Raw genomic sequence first — 17,124 nt, forward strand, 5'->3', positions numbered from 1 at the left:
TGTGGCATCCGCACCCCCAAGAGCTTCGCACCTGCTCCTCCCACCCCAAAGTCCTACAACTGACAGCATGTTAACCTCCAGGAATGGTCCAGCAGAATCCCACGCTTGTGTTGCCCTGTTCTTCTCCCACTACAGCAGTGCTGTTCCCACCCCACAATGAAGCCTGAGAGGAAATCCCCAATGAAAACGCCTCCTCCCTTCACTTCCGGTCCACACACTGCGGGTGTCACGATATATCAACGTTGCTCAATATTATAACGAGATTTGAACTATTCCTTAGAACGAGGCTTATCTTGATCCTTGCCCTCAGTGCAATTGAATTTTCTTGTATTTTTCCTATTCTTGTACATTACTATAGGATTGAGGTCCCTGTCACTAAAATATTATTTCAGAGACCCATCTTGGCAGCTCAGTCACCTCCCCCACCCGGCCTTCCATGCGCCACAACACTAAGACGAACGTCCCTACCTTTCACTGAGGCTCCTCCACAACTGTGCACCTGCAACAAGGAAAGTAAAACGTGAAACTTAACCAAGGTATTGTTCTGTGGAGGCATTTCTCAACTTAGAAATACTCCCACCTATTTAAAATGCAGTGCTTAAATCTTTAAATTCTAGAAGCCATCCAATCACACAGTGTATCCCTTCGATACCATAACTAATTCAGGCAACTAGTCCACAAATATTTATCGAGATCCTACTACATGCAAAACACTTGGAACATTGTAGAACACATGGACCTGGCTTGGGGACTAGACTTCCCAGAAGGGCAGGCAAAACCTGCACGCAAGTAGACATGAACCAACGTAGGGGGTGTAGAAACTATACAAGCAGCACAAACCATGAGAGTTTAGCAAAGGCAGAAAATGTGGCTGCTCAAGAAAGCAACAATAACAGAGGTGGCATGAAAGTGAGCTTTGACATGGTACTGACTAAAGGGAACCGAAGGCATCTTATTTGAGAAAAAAGATTTTTACCTATGAGTATTTATTCTTTAGGTATTTAGAGCTTATATCTAGGCTCAAATGAAAACAACAGAAAAAATATACATACGTAGATCTCATTTGCTTTCTTTTTTTAAAAAAAAATGGATGGAAATACATATTTTCTTTCTTTTTCACATTTTTTAATTGGGGAACAGTGTGTTTCTCCAGGGCCCATCAGCTCCAAGTCGTTGTCCTTCAATCTAGTGGTGGAAGGTGCAGCTCAGCTCCAAGTCCAGTTGCCGTTTTCAATGTTTAGTTGCAGGGGGCGCAGCCCACCATCCCATGCAAGAATTGAACCGGCAACCCTGTTGTTCAGAGCTCGCACTCTAACCAACTGAGACATCCGGCCGCCCCTCATTTGCTTTAATTCTCCAGTAACTGTCTTCATTGGACTATGTCTTAATATTACACTCCCAGTTACCAGCTCTAATAAAGTCCAATGTAAGAAATGGCCATGAGGCGGTGACTGCATTTTCCATCAAACAAATGCCACAGATGCTGTCTCTTTTGTTCTTCAGTATCTCCTATCAAAGCTCTATGTCCTCAATTCTTCTTAAAACGTAGTCGCAGGGAAAAGTTTCTCAGAATTGCTCATATCCTTTCCTCGGATGAGTAGAACTGTGCGGTTGATGCTGTTTCCCCTTCTGCCTTGACTGCCAGTCATCTCAGGGATAAAGCTGGTGCTCAGTCACGGTCACCACGTCAGACTGACTCCTGCTCTCCTGCGAGACCTCGCGTAAGCAGCCTTAGTTTCTATATTCTGCCTCCATTTTGTAAGCTGCCTCCCACATTTTGCAGTCAGATGGCATATCAAAACAAAGAAAATGAACAACACAAAAGACTCCAAGGAATGATGAACACTCGTGAGGTCTCAACTAACGTTGGAAAGTTGGACAGACTAAATTCTAGAGGCACCAACTCACCTTAACATATGACATTTCTCTGACAACAGTGGAGCCAAGAGTGGAGAAAGTGGTTAACAGTGTGGGCTGTTTGCGTGTTCATTTTGTGATTAAAAATTGGAAAGAATGAGTGTGGCTGCTGGCAAGGGGACAGGGACCTTTCGAAGGGTAAGGACAGCATCACCACAGTCACTAAACGCAGGCCAGGTAGAGGCTGCACAGGGCCGAGGGACAGTGCAATGGCAAGAGGCTGAGCAGGGAGATATCTGAACTGAGGATGAAGAGCTGGTTCAACAGGCGCACGGGGCACAGCCTGGCCAGAGGGTCCACTGAGGACTGACTTTCACTGAGGGTCCACTGAGGACTGGGTCCAGTGAGGACTGACCTGTAAAGGTTGGAGGTCAAAGGCTAAGGTCAAAGACGAAGCCACATGAGGAGGTGACGGAATCTGGACTGATGTACAAATCATCAGGGTGTAAGTCAGCATGACAGAGAAGGGACGGTTCGCAAGCCACGGTGGCTCCATGTTCAATAGCAGGCAGAACGTGGCACAAATACATGGTGTGGATTTCACAGGGGAAAGGGTGGGAAGAGACAGGGGTTGCAAATGGGGGAGCCTGCTGAGCCCTCCGCCCTCCCACTGCCCAGGGCAGTATTTGAAGAGCATCTTAAAGAGAGCTGGGGCGGAAACCTGGTTCTTTTGCAATGAGAGAGAAGCAGAAGGAGGTTAGGGAAGAGTCTAAGGCTGCAGGAGGCTTTTCCACACTGCAGAAGAGTCCTCCAGAGCCCAGACGAAGGGGTTACAGCAGGAACTACACACTCAAAGTAAACAACAGTAAGAGTGAGAGAGAAGCCCACCGCGGCTAGCTAGAGGGTGCTCGTGCTGGAGGCCTGGGTTCCCGGAGCTTTTGCAAAGATTAATTCACAAGAAGGATCGCCGTACTTTCACTCACCTATTTCATATGAAGCACTAAGACGGTATTAGAGATAATAATGGAGGGGAAGGACAGATACAATTAAGTACTTAGCAATAGAAGTTTAATGTCTTTTCCCAAAAACGTTGTGGGAGGAGGGGAAGTTGAGAGATGGAAGGAGACAGGACGGCCCCGTGAGCCCTCATGACTTTATCATCCTTTCCTTGTAGCTGCTGCTATAAGCCAGAGTAGCTAATGAGAGTGTCTGGCAGTTCTGGTTGAAGCCATGGCATTACCATAATGGCATCTGGATCTAATTTGAGGCCGATTCTGGGCCTCCGAAACACCAATCCATCACAGCCGCGCCCTGGGGCTGAAAGGCCTGTCAAGTTGGGCTCCCGCCAACTATTTACAGGCCTCAAATGAGTCTTTGTCCTAGAAGACTACTTAAGAGGACGAAGCAGGCACCAGTGTTTCTTCAGTCATAGACTGAGGAACGCTAGGAAAGCGTTAATCCTATTTCTCCCTCCACCCTCACCCCCCTTTTCTTTTTACGCAGCAGAAAATGCTGTATTCAGAGCAATGTCACCCAGGGAAAACCCTGACAGCAACACTGGCCTGTGACAAATATCTACCCCACAGGATGGAGCGTGAGAGCTCCACTTGTGCAGAGAGACCGGGGTGCGTGTGGACCCCACTGGAAGCCTGGCACCTACAACAGGCCCTGGCACACAAAGGTGCTCACAGACTTACTGACGAGGGCACAAACCCCAGGTGGTTCCGGTTATATGTCAGAGTTGAACAGATTGTTACTGTGCCCGAAGCTCTGCTATTTTACCCTCTAATTCGACCCTCACACAGCTCTGTGGTAGGTGTTGGATTTTCCCATTTCACAGGACAAAGAGGTTGAGATTGTGTAGGAGGCTGAACAATGGCTCCCAAAGGCATCAGGTCTTAATCCCTGGAACCTGTAAAATGTTACTTTGCATTGAAAAGGGATTTACCAGATGCAATTAAGCTAAGAACCATGGGTTTATTCTGCATCATCCAGATGGACCCCAAATGCAATCACAAGTGTCCTCGTAACAGGAAGGCAGAGGGAGACCGGACACAGACAGGAAGAGGAGGAGGTAATATGACCATGAAGGCAGGGACCAAAGTGTGACGCAGCCACAAGCCAAGGACACCATCAACTGCCAGCTGGAAAAAGAAGGGAGTAGAACCTTCCTTAGAAGAGAATACAGCCCCGACAACACCTTGACTTTGGCCCAGGAATACTGATTTTGTACTCTTGGCCTCCAGAACTGTGAGAGAAGAAATTTCTGTTGTTTTGAGCCACCAAGTTTAGTAGCAGCCACAGGAAACTCATACCGTCTATGAAGGCTCAGAAATGAAGTGAAGGAGCTCAAGAACTAGACCCTTTAGGCTTGTATTCTTCCAACTCTAGCACCTTAATTTTTTAGAGGACTGAGTCTTTGCAATGCAGATGTTTCCAGCAATTGGTGAATATGAAAGTTCCAGATTTGCAAGAACATTAAGCCAATAAGTCAGTGCTGCAAACAATCTCTGTGTGAGAGACCAAAAGTGAGAAAAGGACAGTTATGAAATCTTTCAATTTCATCCTCGGCCTTCCACATTTGTCTGTTCCTTGTAACTTGTCCTGGAACCAAGTTTGTTACACCACTGAAAAGACTGAGATGCTCAGCTGGCTCTGTGAGTGAACTTCCTCCACTGAGCTAAAAGGACTGGGTATAAAACTTGTAAGAGGCTATTTCTTCTAAGATTTCCTTGAGGGAGGTCCTGGAGGGTGAAAATGTTACCAAGTCGATTCAAGGAAAACAGGCTGTGTAAGTTATGAATCAAGGTACAAACATGGGCACCACCAGGCATTGATGTGGCCGACCCTATACAACATCCTATAGCACTGGAATGGTGCACCTCTGCGTGGCCTGAACACATCTCGCATAAACAGAGAGTATCAGGGAAAGTGCCTGCGAAGGTGAAAGGTCAGGGAGTCTGTTCTCTGAAACAGAAAAGGGGGACAGAGAGGCAGATAGGAGAAGCGAGGGAGACGCGGAAGAACATGCAAGAATGTAATCTAAATGTACAGATTCGTGAAAAGAGGTAACTGGACAAAAACAAGTTTGTGCACCTTCCCAAAACACTAGGATGAAGGAATAACCTTCAAATCTTAAGGCACACCAATGTGAAAGTACATACACAAACGTATTTTTTAAAAAAAATGGTTAACATATGATTTAATTTAGAACTACAAAGACTTAAAATATACACTGGATTTAATCCTACTATAAAACATCATGACGGTAATTCCTGGTCTGAGTGGGCATTTGGGAGGAGACGAGTGTCCCCCACCAAGGCCTCGGTGGCCCTGCCAGGGCTCGAACTCTGCATAGGTCTTATGCGCACCGATCCTTAAGGACCCCAACCAACATTATCTCTCCATTTGGGGTTACATTCCATGAAATCAAATGCCTCATTGTAACCTTCTCTTAGCTATTTTTAATCAAATCAATCATACCACATTTAGGTTCACCAGGCTCAATGATTCCAAGGAGGGCTTTTTGCCCATTTACAAAACTAGCTCCAAGCCTGGCAGAAGAGGCCCCTCCGACTATGGAAAAACTTGACTCAGATTTATAATACAGACAAATTAGTCAGAAAATACTTTAAGAAAACTTTTTAAATAATTCAAGTTCTCACTTTTAAACCTAATGTTTAAAATTAATTCGTTTTGCATCACCAACTAATTAAAAAAAATGTAACCATTACTTAATTGTCCTTAAGCCCTGAATTATTTTTGTCCACGGAGGGAGAAAAAAAATTATATAAACTAGTCCATTTTCCAATGGCCCAGTTTTATCATGTGGCATGTACTAAATATTTAACTGTTACCCTCATTGCAGCCTACTTAAGTATCAAAATGGTATTCAAAAATAACAGCACTTAGATCCAAAAGAGAAACCAACATATACAACCCTTTGGCCCAAGAGCAGCAGCTATGACTAGAGACAATATCACTTAAATAAACAACAAATATTAAATAAATGTTTAATAATATGTAATCAACATTAAAAATAGCAGTCAATGCCTGTATCATCTGGCTTTTTGCTCCTTTTCAAAAGACTACTTTGGTGAATGTGCCTACACAAAGATTGGACATTCAGGGTGTAGAAAATTAAATACCATAAAAAATGAATTCTGAGTTTTCTTACCTCTCGTTCTAGACAAAACCATATCCTTTATTATTTGCATAATAACACGCCCAAGTATCATGATGGAAATCAGGTGATACACTCTCCATGGAGTCAGTGCAAGGAACCTATCACAGTAAAAACAGAGAAATTGTTATTTCGGTTTCAGGATATTCATCTTTTTTTTTTTTTTCCAAATTAGGTTGTTTCTGCCACAGGAAATAAAAAATACATTCAACAATGATTTCACTTTTCAAAAGCCCAATGTGACCACATGAAAGTTATTTAATAGGCATCAAAGTCAGCAAAATAAAAATGCTTGTACCACATGTATTTTTGTGCTAGGTTTTCTGTTCTAAACTCTAATTTGGACAGAGGATCTGCTGGCCTGGGTATGGCCCAAATATTGCTCTGCTAACAGATGGAGAATGGAATTGACCTGAAACAGAATTATGATGGGCTAAAAAGGCAGAGCGGCAGGGTTTTCTAATATGCACAGCAGAGCTACCATAGATGCCCTATACTTGCTCTCCTCTGTTTTGTTTTTCCTCTATGACATATTCATTTCTTTAACTACTACCCTCTCCCCACCAATTTCTTTTTTAAAAAAAGCAGTTATTAAGGATCCAATTTGCTAATGCTTTCTCTTTAAGATCACTACCCTTTTGTGTATCTGCCCACCTCCTCTCCAGAGGAAAACAAAGAATCCTTTATCATGAGGCACACAAACCCTACAGTACTTTTTTTTTTAATTGGGCTTATAAAGAAATGGAAAGTCACAAGGAATTCTGAGGCTTCATATAAAGGTCGAAGCCCATTTTACACAAGTTAATTGACTAAGTTGCCAATTAATATTAACTTTGATGTAGTCATAATGCATAGAAAAATTAACCTAACAAATGTCCTTCAGTGCTAACTGCAAGGCACTGTAGAGAATATAGTGAATTCAAGAACACGTGAATACTGCCTTCTAGAAACTTACTTCCCCATCAGAGAGACTAACACAGACTGAGCTAACAAAGCCCAAGGCAATGAGTCTTAGGTGCTATAACAGAACATGAGCAAAAAATACAAGGAAGCAAAGAGAAGTGGCTTAACTACGCTAGGGGAAAATTTACAGAAGTGGCCTATGAACTTGGTCTGGGAGGATGGATACAATTCAGAGGAAAACAGAGGCTGCTCCCATTGGAGGATACAACATGAACAGAAGATCAGAGTCGGGGAAGGCTGAGGTGAGCCCGGGGCATGCCAAGTGTTCTGAAGTGACCCTAGCAGGAGGAGACAGATAAAGGAGAGTGCTGGGAGACTGGCAAAGGGAGAAGAGACTGAGGAAACAGGCTGGGGGCAGACACTGTGCAGGCTCTGAATGATAAACTAGGGCATTTGTCTTAACGATACCAGCAATAGAGAGAAAGCCAAAGGTATAGGGCAGGAAAATGAAATGCTGAGTGATTTAGGAAAATGCCTTGAGGCTGCAGAGAGGACGAGGTGCGATAGGCAAGAAGCATGGAGTCCAGGACATTTACCATAAAGTCATGCAATGTGTTTGGTAAGAAGTGGGCAACATGAGCTACTGGTGAAGTTGTGTGTGAAGCCTTCTACCAGAAGGTGGGCAGCCCAAGTTTCCAGTTTGGTTCTAATGTTAACTGTGTGTGACATAAGTTAAATGAGTAAAATGAATAAAATGAGTGGGTAGAACAGTGGGCTTCTTAAATATTGGTCTGCAGCTGCCACCAGGTTGACTGCCTGGAAAGCATGTTAAAATACAGATTCCCAGACCCCAGGGTCCTCCTCTCGGTTCTCTAAAACAGGTAGTCTAATTACTAGTATTTAAATTCAATAAATATGTATTTATGGATTGCCTATACTGGGCCAGGCACAGTGCTACCAAAAGGGAATTATTAATGGTGAACAAGAAGCACAGAGGGAAGGAACAGACATTAAAAAACAAAACAAAACAAAACATAACATAATGCCAATCAATATTCATGACTTGGGTAACAATTTTTCCTCCACTAACCAACCACTGCTTACTCTATTTTTTGAGTTCCTATGTTTGTTTTAATCAAGATTTTTTTTTTTGGTGTTTATTTTCTTTTTGGCCTACTGCCTCCCTATCAGTTTATGATTAATTCTTGCTATCATCTGCGTGCCAGGCTCGCTCGGTATTCCTCACCTCACAATTACAAAATTTTTCATGGTGACCAACAGTAAGAAATTCATTTACATCTAAATATATACAAATAAAACCAAAATTTAAAAAAATAATATTTATCCTTACAATCTGTGATGCCTTCTGGTACTTTCCATTCAGCGCTATTTTATTTTTAAATGCTGACTGTGACTCACTAAAGTGACTCAGGATCCACACATGAGTTGTCACTCACAGTTTGACTCACACTGCATCAGAGGGAATCTGCAAACGTGTGTGTTTGCACACGTTTTGGCCTTCTTTGCAGAATCAGGCAAAGCCCTAGGAGAGAGAGAAAGTTCCCTCAAGTGTAAAGATCCTTAGAGCTAGCCAGGAAGAAGCCATTTAAATATGAAGAAAGAGACAAGAGAGAATAGAGAGAAAGGAAGAGAGGGAGAGAGGAAGGGAGGGAGGAAAAAAGGAAGGAAGGAAGGAAGGAGGAAGAAAGAAAGAAAGGGGCAAAACCAACTGAAACGGTGAAGGTCATTAGTTACTCTTTTAGCGGAAGTTGCAATCTTCCAGGAATAGAAAAATTAGGTAATGACAGGACTTCAGCCCAGAGCCAGGGCTTCCAGAAAACCTCATTTGAAGACCACTGCCATAGCAACTCGAAAGAGCACTGAAGATGATGCCCCCATGTATCCTGGCATGTTGGCCAAAGGTCTCAATAGTTACTACAAATCCTCAGCCCCATGAGAAAGCCACCCCAACGACTGCCTGGGGGAGGGGGGTAATGCAAAAATTGCATGGGGTCACATGACTGTTTCTTTGGTAGGTTAGCGTCTTTGAACCCCAAGAATTAAGTACAGACATGTTTCAAGAAATGAATCCCTAATATTAATAATTTGGATCTAGAAAAACCTGTGCACATTTGGTGTTTTAATTATTTACACTAAGATGATTCATATCTCATGGCTCCAATTTAAAATATGTAGTTGTATAATTCAGACTTGTGATTTGAAATTAAAATCTTAGGAACACTTTGAGTTGAATTCATTTTATAGAAATTGCCTGATACTTGGGAGGGCTTAGGTTGTTAGATGTCATTTTTCTAAGCTTCTACTTTGGTAAATTTCAAACATATACACAAAGGGAGGCTAAGCTATAATAAACCCAGCCTCCACGATTGTCCATTCATGGCCAATCTTGTTTTATCTATATACCCGCACACTAAGCTCTACCCCTCATCCCCCACCCCCCACCCCGAGATTATCTGAAGCAAATCCAAAACATCATATAATTTGCAAATATTGCCATTTAAGTTTCAAAAAACGACTTTATAACCTAAAAACAATACTACTATCATGCCTTAAAAATTGTTTTAATTCCTTAATGTCATCAGATATTCTGTCAGCATTCACATTTTCCCAATCATCTTTTGCACACACACGCACACATGTACACACACACACACTGAACGGCTGAAACAGGATCTAAAAAAGTCATACAATGAAAGTGAGAGATGCACGTTTTAGGTTTCCTGTAATTTACATGTCTCCTGCCATCTCTCACTCTTTCTTTTTGGCTTGAAATTTTTTGTGGAAGAAACAGACTCATTTGTCCAGTAAAGTTTTCCAGAGGCTGAGACTCGCTCCCTGTATCCTTGTGGTTTAGTTTAACATTTCCCTCTATTCCTTGTGCAGACTGTAAAAACTGGTAGCTGTGTCTAGAGGTTTGACCAGATTTAGGTTCAACTGTTTTCCCCTGTAAAACCACAGGATAGGTGTATTTCCATCAGGAGGTACACACTGTCTGGGTGACTAGTGTCCCTATTTTTGTGATACTAGCAGCCACTGATGCTGACTGCCGGGCTAGCAACTCCTCAGGAGACACGTGGGGGTGACAGCCCTTCATTCTGGCCTCAGGTGTTACCTGGATCACATCTACAAAGGGAAACTTCCCGTCCTCCACGTTTGATTACTGTGAGAGGCGGACCTCGGAGGAGGCAGGGTCAGGATTTTATTCTTTCTCTTTATTTACCAGCTTTCAAGAGAATGGGCGGTTCCTTGGTATTCTCTAAAGCAGGGGTGTCCAAACAGCGGCCCGCGGGCCAACGGCGGCCCGCAATCCATTTTTAATTGGCCCGCAGCAAATTCCAAAAATATATTTAGTTTACTTAAATAAACCAGGTGAGGCAATACGTACTTCACCTCAAGTGAGTGGCCCGGCTGTTTTTGTATTTTACCGCAAATGGCCCTTGGTGAAAAACATTGAAAAAAAGTTTGGACACCCCTCTCTAAAGGTTACGAAGTTGGTTTTCTTCAATGTTTTTGTATGTTTAGTGTTACTATGAACATATTTGCTGTGCTTCAGTCCACTGTGGCACTGTCCCAACTGATCCTCAAGTGTCCCCTCCTGGTTGGTGGGAACTCATTCAGGTTGGCTCCCAAGCCCCTTTGGAACAACCTTCGTCATCTTTGATAATTAAGTACTTTAAAGGGACAGAGAAAATATAAAATTTACAAATGCATTTAAAATGTTTAAAGGCGTGTAACTAAACTTTTTAATGGAACCAATCATTCAACAATGACTATCTTGGAAATGGCTGTTAAAATCTCCTCGATTTATAAACAAAATAGGTTATGTTAGGTAAAATTCAAAGCTCAAAGGGTTTTGAATGTGTGACCTTACTGTATCGAAATTTATTTTTCTTCAAGTTTCCAACCAATGAAAACTGTCATAGGACAGAACACCCAAAAACTGCCTGTCTGGTCCTCGGTGACCCGACGCTGGCACTCTGTAGCACCACTCAGGAAAATGCGACCCTCTCCTCTGCTCCCTCATGAATTCCCTCGGTTAGCATTACCCACCACTACGGAAATACATCTCAGATCAGGAAGCTCAGCCTTTCTTGCAGCATCCAATTTCCTGCAGCATCCTATGATCATTGGGGGAAGGGCAAATTCTGTTTTCATTGCATAATGAGTGTTGGTCAGATGCTAGAGGAGCCGTGGGGAGTACACCGACAACCAGGCCTCAGCCTGCCCGGCGGAGCCGGAAGTAGACAAGTAAACCACTATATTTAACCCTAGTACCATTCAAAATGCTGTGGGAGCAGAAACGGGAGCCGACAAACGCATAAGGAAGTCAGAGACAGTGCTCCAGAGAAGGTGGCGTTTAAGCTTTGCCTTCCCAGAGAAGCGGACTTTGCCAGGCAGAAAGAGACAAATGCATCCCAGGTTTGGGAATGGCGTGAGCAAAGGGGACTGCGCGAGTGCATGGAGGCCAGGCCAGAAGAGTGGGAAGGCTTGCTCTTCGAGTGTGCCTCTCCCGACCCAGTGGTGCTGCTTCTGCCCTCCGGGACCAAACTGTGGATGAGCGAAGTAGCTGATGTTCGGTGAGTGTGAGCAGTGTTCTCAGAACTTCACATGCAGTCACTCATTCGTTACTTACACGAATCCCATGAGGAAGGCACCGCCATTATCCCCATCTCACAGGTGAGCAAAGAGAGTTTAAGCAACTTGCCCAAGACCAGGGAGACATGGGACCAGGAGCTTGGCTCTAAGCAGGCTCTTACCACTCTGCGAAATGTCTCCCAGACACAAGTTTCTGCCTCTCCATTTGCCAGTTATCACACGAAAATAGCTGGGAGGACTGTCACCAATTCGTCAGTGGGTCTGCTCAGGTGTGCCAAACGGACTTCGGAGATGCCGGGAGTGTACCTCAAAGACACCAGCAGTCCCCTCCAGAGTTGCAGGGACTGGGGATTATGCTCAGGCCTCCCGGAAGCGCTGTGGTCTTCGGGACACACATCTTCCGGACGCATCCCACCCCTCCCACCCCTCCGCTGGCCAGGCCCCAGGTGGTGACTCTTCATACCAAATGCTCCCACAGCGTCTGGTCCCTACAGAGTCGGGGGACTAGGAGGCACCTTAAATCCCTTTGTTCTGGACACCATAGCTCTACTACAGGCTTTTTGAAAAAAATCACTAGACTTTATTTTTTTTAGAGCAGTTTTAGGTTTACTGAAAAACTAAGCCACCAGTACAGAGTCCCCATGGATCCCCTTTCCCCTGTGTACTCTCCCCGGTATTACCATCTTGCGTCAGTGATACTGTTATCATTGATGAACCAATACTGATACGCTATAACTAAAGTCCATGTTCTCATCAGGGCCACTCTTTGTGTTGTACATTCCATGGGCTTTGACAATGTCTAATGACATGGATCCACCATTACAGGGTCATACAGAGTATTTTCACTGCCCTGAAAATTCCTTGGCTCTTCCTGTTTACCCCTCCCTCTCTAGCCTTTTGAGATGTGCTTCTTTCACTTAGCAGAATTTACTTAAGTTTGTTCTGTGTCTTTCGTGGCTCATTTCTTTTTATTTCTGAATAATATTCCATTGGATGATGTGCCACCGTTCGTCCATTCACCTACTCCAAGATATCACGGTTGTTTCCAGTTTGGGGTAATTATGAATAAAACTGCTCTAAAAATTTCCATGTAGGATTTTGTGCGTTCATAAGTTTTCGACTTATTTGGTCACAGACTTCTTTTCAACAACTCGATCAGTATGCTGCCTTATTTTGAATTTACAGGCAGTTAAAACCCCTAAAAATTCCTATTTTTCAGATGCAATTTTTTAAATCTAAGTATGTCCTATTGAATTTGATGTTGTTTGACATAACCTATCATTCAAATCCGCAGCCTTAAAGGTGCCATCAATCACACCCGTTCTCTTGTCCAGCTTCATGACACCCACACATCTGATATCCGTGTGTCATGAGTCCCCGTCCACACAACTGATCAAAGAGATCCATCAGTCATGGATTTCCATCACTGCTCATAAGCAACTGCGCCCAGAGTGACCTCCATTTATGAATCAGCACTTTGTGAAGCTGGCAGGTCATCCAGTTTGCCACTGTATTCTTGCCATATTATTCCACCTTGTCCACAAAGACATAATGTGAGATTTTCTTAAACATCTTGCTAAAATCTACTGCATTCCTAAGGTCTAAGTGTCAGGAAGTACTGATTGGCTTGCCTGATGCTGAGAATTACTTTGAGGTAAGGAGCTGTTCTCAGTGGAAGAACCAAACACCATTAGAACCTGGCAAATGGTATCACCTGGTACAGCCTGACTTGAGCCCCGGGGTGGCCCTGCTATATGCCTAGTCACAGAATTCACAGAAATTTGTGGTGACCACCTCACCCATGGAGAAATCTGGAGGCAAAGAAGGCTACACATAGTGGTCAGAGGATTCTTGAATGCTGCAGAATAATTATTAAGAGAGGGGCTGTGGTCAAAATGCAGGATGCCCGAGAGACCACGAGAAGCAGAGTGATCGCAGACTTTGAAGGGGGAGAGTGTGCTGTGGAAGTGCGCCATTCTCAGAGGGCCTAATTTTTGAAGTCCAGAGCAAGATGAAAATGCAGAGACCTCGCTGGGGGTGGAGAAGTCAAAATCCCCATCCCACTATTCTATATCCCCAACCCATGAGAAAGGGGAGATCCCCAAGACAACTGGAACCTTCATTCCAGGGATCGGGACCTTGATCCAGGGTGGGTTTGAGGCCTCTGTCCAGTCACCATTCAATGCACCAAGGTGCTACCAGTGAGCACAAAGGCAGGTGACCACCTTATCTTGCAGCTACAAGGCATGTGCCCTAAAAGAAGCCTTCTCACACCTGTGCTCAGGCCCCAGCAAGGGGCAGACGGCCACAGTGGAAGCCTCCCTCCACTGATACAACCTGGCGCTGGGCAGAGGACCCTGCGCAGTCAGGCAGGGCAGGGTGGGGAGGGCGAGGCTGGGCAGAACTGGCACCAAGTGGCAGGGAGGGGCTGGCAAGAACCCCATCCCGGGGAGATGGAAACACATGTGAGCCGAGGCCCCCAGGTCATGCTTCATCGACCTGTCAGACTTCACTTACAAAATACAAACTGAAAGATGAAATCAGTCAGAATTGCAAGACGGCAACCTCAGAGCATTAATCCCCACGGGCGGGCCTTCTGAACACCAGGCTCTGTGTGAGCATCCAGGCCCCTCGCCCATTTAGCCGGCCACACCCTCGTCGTATCCTGGAGGGGAGGTCCCCATTACTGACCAATAAAGGCTTTCTTTCTCCTTAAAATCGTTTCAAGTTCAGTAAAGCAGGACACTGACCCTTGTCTTTATCCAAATTAGTCTCGGGACCTGCGGCTGCATCGAAGGGTCCGAGAACCGAGCCCACGCACTACGCATCCCTACGTCTCCGGCTATAACAACATCTTCCTGTAGATTGATGGGCTTTCTATAAGCAATTAAAGAACAAAAACCACTCCATCTTTTTACATATCATTTCTGTTTACTAAAATAGTTACATGTACTTCTTTTCGCTGACATATGAGGAAGGCATAACTTTTATCTGACAAAGTATATCCCAGATTTTGGAAACCAAAACAGGCAAACATTATATAGAATAACTATAATACCTATACACATATCTTGATATGTAAACATTACATATGACAATTTATGCTATATATATACAAAATCATATACAAATACACATTTTATAAATACAGTCTTCTCTCGGTATCCGCAGGATATTAGTTCCAGGACCCCATGGATAACAAAATCCGTGGATCCTCAAGTCCTTTATATAATGGTGTAGTATCTGCATATAACCTACATACATCTTCCTGTATACTTTAAAATCATCTCTAGATTACTTATACTACCTAGTACAATGTAAACGCTATGTAAATACTCGTCGTTGTTATACTGCATTGTTTAGGCAATAAGGAGATGAAAAACGTCTAGAGCGCCATTCTATTGCTAGTTGGGGTGCTGCCCCATTCATGAGTCGTTTAATAAAACCAATTAGATTTCCAAATTTACTCCGTTGAATTTTGTTTTCTAACAGATTGTAATTAAATTTGGCCATTTTTTTCTTGTCAAAAATAAAAGAAAGTCTATTAATGCTCAAAAGAGATGCAACCACTAAACCTAACTATATAGTAAATGTCTGCAACGACATAACATTGTTTTTCGAATATTTCCATCCATGGTCAGTTCAATTCATGGATATGGAACCCGTGGATATGGAGGGCTGACTGTATATAAAATTATATGTATATAAGAATACCCATTTGTCTTATAAAGGCATACTGTATGGTTTAGCTGCTATTAGAAAAGAAGTTCTGCAAATCGCTACATGTCCTTTCCTTCAGCAAGCTGTGTCCAATTTCTACATCTCAGTATGATGGTTTGCTTTAAAAAGTACCACATTACCCAGCTGACTCATGATGAGCTTGTGATTTTTACAGGCCACAGATGATTTCTATCCCTGCTTATATAGAATCAGTTCTGATTCTCTTTTTTTTTTTTTTTTTAAAGATTTTATTGGGGAAGGGGAACAGGACTTTATTGGGGAACAGTGTGTACTTCCAGGACTTTTTTCCAAGTCAAGTTGTTGTCCTTTCAGTTTTAGTTGTGTAGGGCGCAGCTCAGCTCCAGGTCCAGTTGCTGTAGCTAGTTGCAGGGGGTGCAGCCCCTCCATTCCTTGCAGGAGTCGAAGTGGCAACCTTGTGGTTGAGAGGATGCTCTCCAACCAACTGAGCCATCCGGGAGCTCAGCAGCAGCTCAGCTCAAGGTGCCGTGTTCAATCTTAGTTGCAGGGGGCGCTGCCCACCATCCCTTGCGGAACTTGAGGAATCGAACTAGCAACCTTGTGGTTGGGAGCCCACTGGCCCATGTGGGAATCGAACCGGCAGCCTTTGGAGTTAGGAGCACGGAGCTCTAACCGCCTGAGCCACCGGGCCGGCCCTCTGATTAATTTTTATATTGGAATGTTTGTCTATTTGCTTTTTTCGTCCTGCTTTTTACTTGTTATACTTTCTTTCATTCTGTGCTTTGGCTATATTATTTTGAATTTTAGTCTTGTTTTCAAGCCGACTGCCATAGCCCACTTGGTATTGTTGGGATGGTTTACAGGATTAGTCTCTGTTATCGGGGTCAGCTAAAAAATCAGACTTGGTCCGTATACTCAGAGACAAAGGAGAGCATAAGGAAAACAGGTAGAGATGCCGAGAAAGCCTAAAAGACTGTAAGGGTCAACCCTCTACAAAAGGTTAAAAAAAAAAAAATAGAGGAGGCTGGGGAATCGCCGATTTATGTCCATCGTGGAACGCACCATGATTTTAAAGGAACAATTTCCTATCAAATCACGGGCTTTGACTAATATCAAATCAGTCTGCCTTCGGGGCTCATGAGTCAGATCCATGAGAGTTGGGCACCAACCCCATGAAGATGTTCAAAACGAAATGACAGGCTGCGAACTAAATTACTCTCGGGTAATCTGCCATCTTGGCTTTCTGTGTACCGTCCATCAGGGGCACAGCTTTGTCTTGTCCCTTTACTGACTTTCAAGCACTCTGCATGCACATGGGGCCCCAGGATGCCTGCTCAGCCTCAGCAATGCAGGAAGTCACAGCAAAGTGACCGGGCTGGCCAGAGCGCCAGGACAGGCATTGGGCTGTGTGGACAAGTCACGTGACAAAAAGGAGACGAAGGTACTACCGCTACCTTCCGGACACTGCCACTCAGCAGTTACTACAAATCTCTAAAAACAGTTTCAAATAGTTGTATATCCACTTGACAAGGAAAACCTAACTAAATTTCCCATTACTTTACATGAGTTCTGCAAAGTCAAATTAAATGGCTCAACAGGATCCAACTTTATAAAGAAAAGAAAGGGATAGTTCACAAAAATAAATCGAAAAAACTTCTTTGGTAATAGATAAAAAGGACAATAGTTAGTTCATTCTGGGTGTTAAAACTTAACCCTCATTTCTGGGAACAGCATAACCGGCTTTATACTACGAAAAGGATAGTGTCAACAGCTAAAATATACATTTTTGTTTTTTATCTTCAAAGAAAGAAAATCTATGAACAAAAGCACTGGAGTCCTCCATAGTTCTGAGGTGGGAATTAATT

General features: G+C 43.6%; 1 protein-coding gene across 1 annotated transcript in view; it reads right to left on the bottom strand.

Moving 5' to 3' along the window:
- Nucleotides 1–17,124, bottom strand: part of RETREG1 (reticulophagy regulator 1) — a 112,732-nt gene that overhangs the window by 72,376 nt on the left and 23,232 nt on the right. Inside the window, exons 2-3 of the mRNA XM_033110180.1 lie at nucleotides 6,035–6,141; nucleotides 469–499 (exon numbers count right to left, since the gene is read on the bottom strand). Of these exons, the coding sequence (XP_032966071.1) occupies nucleotides 469–499; nucleotides 6,035–6,141 (138 nt within the window). The remainder of the gene's footprint in view (nucleotides 1–468; nucleotides 500–6,034; nucleotides 6,142–17,124) is intronic.

The sequence above is a fragment of the Rhinolophus ferrumequinum genome, chromosome 7 (genome assembly GCF_004115265.2).
Source record: "Rhinolophus ferrumequinum isolate MPI-CBG mRhiFer1 chromosome 7, mRhiFer1_v1.p, whole genome shotgun sequence".
In the NCBI taxonomy this organism is placed as follows: Eukaryota; Metazoa; Chordata; class Mammalia; order Chiroptera; family Rhinolophidae; genus Rhinolophus; species Rhinolophus ferrumequinum.